The 8,114-nt window shown below is 43.2% G+C and overlaps 1 protein-coding gene across 2 annotated transcripts; it reads right to left on the bottom strand.

The window, feature by feature from the left end:
- Positions 1-1,313: 1,313 nt before the first annotated feature.
- LOC113207172 (putative polypeptide N-acetylgalactosaminyltransferase 9) lies at positions 1,314-8,108 on the bottom strand. 2 transcript variants are annotated; one of them, XM_026423589.2, is made up of 9 exons: positions 7,731-8,108; positions 7,248-7,656; positions 6,769-6,933; positions 6,229-6,560; positions 5,939-6,124; positions 5,711-5,839; positions 5,439-5,549; positions 4,056-4,184; positions 1,314-3,978 (listed from the first exon to the last, which is right to left on the bottom strand). In XM_026423589.2, exons 1-9 carry the CDS (start codon positions 8,001-8,003, stop codon positions 3,838-3,840), a joined length of 1,875 nt encoding a protein of 624 aa, XP_026279374.1. In that variant the 5' UTR covers positions 8,004-8,108; the 3' UTR covers positions 1,314-3,837. The 2 variants fall into 2 exon arrangements, with proteins under 2 accessions (XP_026279374.1, XP_052122917.1); XM_052266957.1 differs by lacking the exon at positions 5,439-5,549 and adding an exon at positions 5,015-5,119.
- Between the last annotated feature and the right edge of the window lie 6 nt (positions 8,109-8,114).

Below are 8,114 nucleotides of genomic sequence, written 5' to 3'. Positions count from 1 at the left end.
TCATACCAGGCCCGGACGCTATCGACTTGGCCACGACGGAACGATACAGAGTAGATCTTTCGGTGGCATCCACATCGCAGCTGTGACTGACGCCCGAAGACACTTGGCCAGCAGAGCAGGAAAAATGATCGCGGACGGGATTCGAACTACCGACCTTCCCCAAGATCTCCCAACCATTACGCTTTAACACGCTCGGCTACCAGCTTGCTCCTCCGGGGACGAGATCTGAGCTCGGTCCTGGCAAACGGGAGACAAAAGGCGACAAAGAAAAAATTTGCCCCGGCCGGGAGCCAGGTTAGCCTTAGTTAGGTAGCCAACCCACCCATAGTTAGAGAGACCAGCTCTTAAAACTCAAGTTTCTGTGAACGGGGGTGGTTTCCGACAGAAGCAAAGGTAGTTTTGTTGTCACTGGTTCACCCCTATCTATTGTAGTACTCTTCCGTCAAAAACCGGACCCATGCCTTTGTAAATTTTGCCAAAAGTGAAAAATTTCAAAATCGCTGGAAATGGTTGGGCTCGTCCTTTCATTCTCTGCGTCGAAGTTTCACGCCGCCAGTCCATTTCAAGTGAGTTACGCCTGTTTTTCTTCGACCGGTTCGCCTTCGAGGTAGGCAGCCCATCGTACGCTGTCCGCCAGATTCAAAAGACCACCATCAAAACGAAAGTTTCTGTGGAGAGGGGTGGTTTTTGACGGAACCAAGAGCAGTTTTGTGGTTCCCTGGGTCACCCCTGTCGATTCGACTACTTTTCCGTCCACATACTGACCCATCAATTTTCACTAAAAGAATAAACGGTATTTGCCTTTGTAAATTTGGCCAAAAATGAAAAGAATGAAAATCGCTGGAAATAGTTGGGATTGGTCAGACTGAATCCTCTTTCAATCTCTGCGTTGAAGTTTCACGCCGCCGGGCCATTTTAAGAGAGATACACGCCTGTTTTTGGACCGGTTCGCCTGCGAGGTAGACAGCCCATCGTACGTCGACCGCCAGATTCAAAAGACCACCCTGAAAACTCAAGTTTCTCTGGACAGGGGTGGTTTCTGACGTAACCAAAGGTAGTTTTGTGGTCCCCTGGGTAAAGAAGAAATTTATTCTTTGGCACAAAATGAATTTTGTGTCCTCCGTCTCCCTTGTTTTAGTCTCTTTTAAAAAGCCTACAGTAGCAGATTGCCATCTCTGCGCCCAATCGACAAGAAGTTACAGTCCGATTTCGTTTTGAAATTGTTGCCCTATTTTGTTTGTGCAAATTCTAAGACTGAGTCATAAAAGTTGTGTATGAAAGCCAACTAGGTCAAAGAAAAAAGGTGGTGCATATTTTCTCTTTTGGTTTTTTAAAAACGGTTTATTTTCTTTAACGTTTTTTACTTAGTTGTGATTTTGCCATCCAATAAAATTTAAAAATTGCCACTGTCACATTATTTTACAACAGGAAGCCCAAACTATACAGTTGGATTGAAATAATCAAAATAAAAAGCTAAACTAGACCAACAGTTTGCTTGTAAATTTGTTTTTTTTTAAAGGACATGAACAACAAGGAATGGTACCGTAATATGATCACATTATTTACAATATATTTACACAGATAACATCATTTGAATCTAATCTAAATAAGAAAATCTCTACCTAAATTATTTTATATTTCAGCCCTATAAGTACTGGAGGAATTGTTATCAATCAGTGCCTTCAATGGTAATACTGATCTAGGATATGACAGCTGGTATTCAGTGCAATTTCATGTGCAATCAGGGCACAAAAGACCTTTAAAGGTGCAACCTGAAAGTAACCTGAAAATACAAATTCACTGTTGTTGTATGTGTGAACAACAGTGAGATAATTTTTCTCAGTACAAAAAGATCATCTTCATACTGACATTTACAGATCTGATCTGATATTGAATCTTCTCTCGTTAGCAAATTCATAAAATCAAGACATTACATGCTGCACAGCTGTACACTGTAAAATTTTATAACTTGAAAGTCTTGACAACTTTTTTATTTCATTTGACTGATTGTACTTGATATGGAAACTGATATGGTGGTTACTGCACTGATATTGTTTGGTGTATGGAATGTTATACAAAAAGTTGGATACGGAAATTATTTCCTAGTTGAGATAAATATGTACAGCATATGGAAAGAAGTAAGCAACACTTCAGCTTAAACATGTGAAAACATTGTACATAACAATAACAGAGAGGGAAACAAACAAAAAATAAATTGTATGTAACTAGTTAGCATTGGCATATTCTCAAGTGAAACAAAACAAAGCAAAATGATATGGATGGAAACTGATATGGCAAGTTTTGGCAAAATTATTATCACAACCAAGGAGACTCACTAGGGATCGTATGTACAAGAACCAAAGAGGATGAAATGCAACATAAGTAAAATGAGACAATACTCCACCAATATATAAAAGATGAAATCTTCCTCATATATAAAATGCATTAATACACAAGAGCATACCAAATGTATGCTTAGTACTAAATAAAAAAAACAATGGTTTCAAAGATAACAAAACAAGCTTAACAATTGAGGAAAAATAATCACATTTCAATGACATTATCGGCCACTTGCTGATGTATACACAATGGCAGATTTATAAAATGTAGGAAAATGCAATGCACATTCATTGCTTTATTTGTTATAGAGCAGAATTCAAGTCTCTGCCTTACAAATAGAAAACAGCTTCTATTCAAAAGAAAAAAAAATATAGTAAATTATAATACTAGAATAGAATAGGCATTGTTCCTGACGCCAGACTTTTTAAAGGGATTCTCCTCTATTAATAAAAAAGATACATCTTTTCAGGTATAAATTTTGTATGAATCCTCGATTTGGGTTACTAACTTAAAAGAAAAGTTGCACCGTAATATTTGAGTAAATCGACTGTGGAAATAAAAGAGGTAAATCTTAGAAAACTAAAAAAAAACAAAAAAAAACAGCGAGGATTACAAAATTGAAAAAATTTCAGAATCTTCTCACTGCACAATCAAGTACGGAATGGTATTTGAAAGTTGTATAGAGCTAATTTCTTTGAATCTACTGGATCATAAGTAGAGAGCATCTCTCATACCACAATCAACCTAACAAAAACAAAAACAAAAAAATGCACTTTAAGTCTAAAATGAGCAAATATTGATGTGTTTAGACATGACTCTTAGACCAATATAACATTCACTTCATACATTCATACATGCAAACAGAAGATAACACCCACTGGCACACATTTACTTGATCACTCTGATATGATTCATCTAGATAGAACGAAAATTCACTCTTCCCACACACAAGGTAAAACATGAAAATAAAAACCCAGTCATTATAAAAACAGTAATCTGATTTACTGACTAAATTTATGATAGCAGACTGTCACTTACACTCAAATTTCTCTAGGCCTGAGTTTGTTTTATTATTCTCTTCAAGTTGCCAAAAGTAAACAAGCACACACAGTCACTTATAATTCCAAAACTTTGTTTGGTCCATACAAATTACTACACTGCTCATATCATCAAAATGATCAAAATCATAATCACATTGAAATTTCTTATATTTTGAAAACTAGCAGTGGCTGACATAAGTTTAATCAGTCCAAATAATGTCACTTGAACGGTAACTGTTGTGATGCACTGAACTCGTAACTTCCGCTTACTTTGACTGAAAGCTTCTATGCTTCATTGATGCACCATCACTTGCCTTGCTATTTAAAAAGTTTCTGGAAGTGATCTTAGAGATGTAAGATGCCACTAATTAACACTTACTTCTTCACTCACTCACTCACTCACAAAAAAAATTAATAAAAATGGCACAATTAGATAACTTTGATGAGTTTAATATTTTTATAGTTTACTGGAATCATAGTTTTCAAATTTCCATCGTTGATGCAGACTTGATGAATTACATTCTTCCATCACAAGTCTTTGTTTGCTCTCTGTGATAGCCAAACACTTTTTACTACTCCCATGTTGTAACAGCATTGTCTGTAAAAGAGGATATGTTCACAAAAGTTATAATATGAAAACCGACATAAAAATTAAGATCATTAGCTGATACATACATCTGGATGATACTGCCAGTATTGATTACCCTTTGAGCCATGGCAAGGGTACAGTATGACATCCTGTCCAGAATAATCCAGACAAGCTTCATCTCTTCGAACCTCTCCTGTTTTACTGAGCATCCAGTACTGAAATACAGAAGGAAAAAGTTAACACATAGTACAAATTTTCAGTAAATTTGAGATTTACTTATGATTGTCTAGTTATTATTTTATATTTTTCATTATATGAGATATTTGGATTTACATGGACCAGACAACATCATGCAAAACAACAACATGATATAGGGACATTTTAATTTTCCTTATAACTTTGTAACACAATAGCACAAGTCACAGCTGATGTCCATTTACCATGTTAACAGAGTGCTAAGTCACATAAACACTTCACATGTGAACACCAACACCAAAACATTTCCAGTTAACCACAAGGACTGTTTTAACTTCAACTGACAGGGAAAAGGGAGAAGGAAGAGCACCACACTATAAAGTTGCTTCCCCTTTTTTTTTGTTTTTTTATAGCTAACTATACAATATCTGGTTAGCAGAAAAAAAGCTTAGTTACTGACTGACAATTTAAATACCCAAGATTTAAAAAAAACAATAAAGAAATAATTAAAATCCCCCCCGGCCTATGGTATGTTGTGTTTTTACCAACACAAGTTCATTAAGAGGTATGATTCTTATAGACACACAATTGAGATTGTGGATAAATAGAGCCAAGAGAGGGGTTGGTGGTAAGCTTATTACATGATGCACAGGTTTCCAAGGTAATAAATGTTGGGGTTAGAAAAAAGAATATGGCCATAATAGAAAGCCAAAGTGACAGAAAGCATAAGGGTTCAATTTCGTCATTGAGAGGAGATACAAGAAGCAGCCAGCTTACCGGTCCCGCCACGACCCAGTGAGAATAAGACAGCTGTTCATAAAATTAAACTGTGGCTGGCAGACACGGTTACCTGATTTCCCCCTTCCATGTGGCATTGCCACACACCCAAGGGCTTGTGATATTCCTCCTCAGACGCCTCGGAGTCTAGGCACATTCCGGAATCCCCATTTCTTACCTGAACGTCATAAAACAAGGACTGTGCATCAGGTTTGAAAGTTTAACTTGAAAGTGAAGCTAATTCGGTTTGCAGTATAATGATGGTGCTGCTTCCAATGCTGTCAAGGAAGGAAGGAGAGGTCTGTAGCTAAGACCAGCAGTCTGCACAGAACAGGGCTGAGAAAATTAATAGTGGGGTAGGGAGAGGGATAATAGTCCTTGGTCAATGGTCATGCTGATTTGCTGGTGCTTGCCCACATGCAAGTGTGAAGTAGTGCTGCACGATGCCTGCTGCATGCCAAATATCGCCTGGTCGCTGCTGTCAACTGCAAACAAACCTGATTGCCCCCCTGTCCATGACAAGGATAAAGCCCTGCTGCTTTGTGAAGATCATTCTTCCGAGCTGGAGAATCCAGGCAGGTTTTCCCACCAAAGCCCATGTTGCGTACCTAATTTTTTTTCAATTAAACAGTATTAAACATAGACACTTGAAAAGGTTAAGACAAAGTTGTTTTCGGGAAATTAGTATTTTTGAGCAGTACAAGAAATAAAATATAGAACTGTCATAACAAAACTGAAAGCAAGTTTGTTTCCATAATTTTTGGCTTACCTCCCCAGAAGCAACAGCTTCGCCAGGGACAAAAAGTTCAGGATAGATGTTATCTAAGTACCACTTGAAAGACTTGCATCCAAGTCTGTTACGTAGATCTCTTCTCATAGTAACATCACCATAGTCACCCTAAAATGGAGAACATTAAAAACATGTATCAAGATGTGTCTTTTAATGTTATTTAAAATTTGGACCATGAGTATATAAACAAAATAAAAATCAGCTTACTAAATCTTTTCCAATCCTCTGGTAGTAGTACTTTGCATAGTCATCCATCCACACTTCGGCAAGACGTATTGAGTTCCTCTTCAGGACATTGACACCTGATCTCCATTTGTAGGGGGATCGCTTTCTAAATATATGCCCAACATGTGAACAAGGTACTATTTCTAAGGTTCCACCACACATCCAAGTCTAAAGTTTAAAAAACAAAGAGATGTTTTACAAAATGTTTACAAGGATAGAAAATGACAAGAAGACAGACGCGATGAAAGTGTTTTCACAAACGATTAACTTACCTTAAACGACAGCTCCAAATTCTCTCCTCCCCAAATGTCAAAGCCACTATCGTAGGTGCCCAGGAGCTCGAAGAAGCTCTTGTCTATGCTGAAGAGCCCTCCCGCCATGGTCGGGCTCCACACGGGCTCGGCCGAGTTCTGGTGGCGCTTGCGCTCCCGCTCGGGGACGGCGTGCCAGTTGAACTGCAGATTCCAATCGAAACCGCCGACAGACACGCCGTCCGAGTCGCGCCAGTGGAACTCCAGGGTCGTGTCGTCAATGACGTCGATCACCGGGCACACGACGGTCGTCTTGTTGCGGGCGATCCGGTCCAGCAGGGGCTCGAGCCAGCCTGGGGGAAACAGAGGAGAAAATAAACATTTGCTCTAGCTGTAGGGTAGGTGGTTTCCGAACAAAGTGGCGCGAGGAAAAGCTGCGCGTCCAACGCTCCCCTGCACTTTGGGCGCTCTGGGCGGGCCACCGCCTTCACACAGCTGCTTGGCGGGTCGGCCTACCCAGTGCGTTGCAGGCGCGCCTTCATCCCCAGTAAGTAGACTCACCCTCGGCGCACTCGCAGTGCGAGTCCAGGTAGGTGAGCACGGGCGCGGTCGCGTACCTCGCGCCCATCAGCCTGGCGCGGATGAGCCCCTCTCGCTTGGCCGCCCTGATGATGCGCACCTTGGGGTAGTTTGCGAAGTACTCCTCCAACTGCAGTTTGAGGTGGGCTGCGGGAGAGAAAGCGCGGGAAACATTTTATAAGGCTGCCGCTTGCGGGGAGCCGCAACCGGCCCCGAGTCGCACCGCCGCCGACGACCACATCCAAGGGGTACTTCACTCTAAGTTCAAGCGGACATCGATTCTGTTCTATCCGTTTTTTCCATGGTTTTTTTTTCTGATTTTTTAATTCCTGCTATTTAAAAATATATTTTCCCTTGACTTTTTCTGTTTTTTTTCTTCTTTCCGATTCCCTTCTTTTGCAGGGTGTACGTATACTAATTGTTTTGAGTGAAGTACCCCTCGCCCGCACTCCTATACTCACGCATGTCGGAGAAGTCGTCCACCAGGATGATCTCCTTGATGAGGCTGGGCGGCGACCGGTCCAGCACCGAGTGCACGGTGCGCAGCAGCACGGACCACGCCTCGTTGTGGAAGCAGATGATGACGGCCGTCTGGGGCAGGTTCTCCCGGTACCGGCCGGGCTCCTTGCACCAGTGGTCCCGGGGGTCGGGCAGCTTCCGGTGCACCGAGATGAGGTCCGAGACGTACTGGTTGAAGGCGTTCTTGGCCCAGCCCTCGTCGACCAGCTTCTTGACGTCGGCCGTCAGGTTGCCGAGCACCACGGGCTTGCCCATCTCGCCGTACAGCTCCTCCTTCTTGGACGCGTCCAGCTCCTCGGGGCCCTTGGGGGGCGCCAGCACTCCCCCGCCGTTCTCCGGGCCGTCAGGAGCCTAGAAAGACGCGGCATTAGTCAGAGCAGCACTCCGGAAGCACACACGGGCCTACAAAAATAGGGCAAACTTACCCCTCTGGGTGGCGCCGCAGGGCTCTCGCGCCTGTGCGTCCGCGAGGCAACGAAGGGCTGCGCGGCGGGGACGTCGTCGCTCAGGAAGTTGTTGTCCAGGGCCACGCCGCCGAGCTCCAGCGACGAGACGTCCGCGCCGCCGTTGAGGGTGTCGGCGCGCTGCTCGGCGCTCAGCAGGAAGGCCACCGTCAGCCACACGGCCGCCAGCAGCACGGCCAGCTTGAGCACGAGCGAGCGGCGCGGCAGCAGGCGTGGCAGTACGCGGGGCCCCATGGCGACGACGACGACGACGCGGTGGTGTCAGACAGAGCCGCCCTCCCCTCCGTCAGCTCGGGCCGGCCAGGGCCTCGCGGCAGGTCGTGGAGGCCGTGCGGGCGGACGGGC

This window comes from Frankliniella occidentalis, unplaced genomic scaffold, assembly GCF_000697945.3.
Source record: "Frankliniella occidentalis isolate FOCC.00 unplaced genomic scaffold, Focc_3.1 Scaffold44, whole genome shotgun sequence".
NCBI classification, from domain to species: domain Eukaryota; kingdom Metazoa; phylum Arthropoda; class Insecta; order Thysanoptera; family Thripidae; genus Frankliniella; species Frankliniella occidentalis.
Note: the sequence above shows the minus strand (reverse complement) of the source record. Positions and strands in the feature narration are given on the sequence as shown.

What these genes read in the sequence shown, in the direction of transcription:
- LOC113207172 (XM_026423589.2), bottom strand. Translation starts at nt 8,003, where the DNA reads ATGGGGCCCCGCGTACTGCCACGCCTGCTGCCGCGCCGCTCGCTCGTG. An exon ending in ATTTGGAGCTGTCGTTTAAG is followed by an intron (nt 6,125 to 6,228) that starts GTAAGTTAATCG and finishes TTTAAACTTTAG; the next exon opens with ACTTGGATGTGTGGTGGAAC. An exon ending in AGAGGATTGGAAAAGATTTA is followed by an intron (nt 5,840 to 5,938) that starts GTAAGCTGATTT and finishes TCTCCATTTTAG; the next exon opens with GGTGACTATGGTGATGTTAC.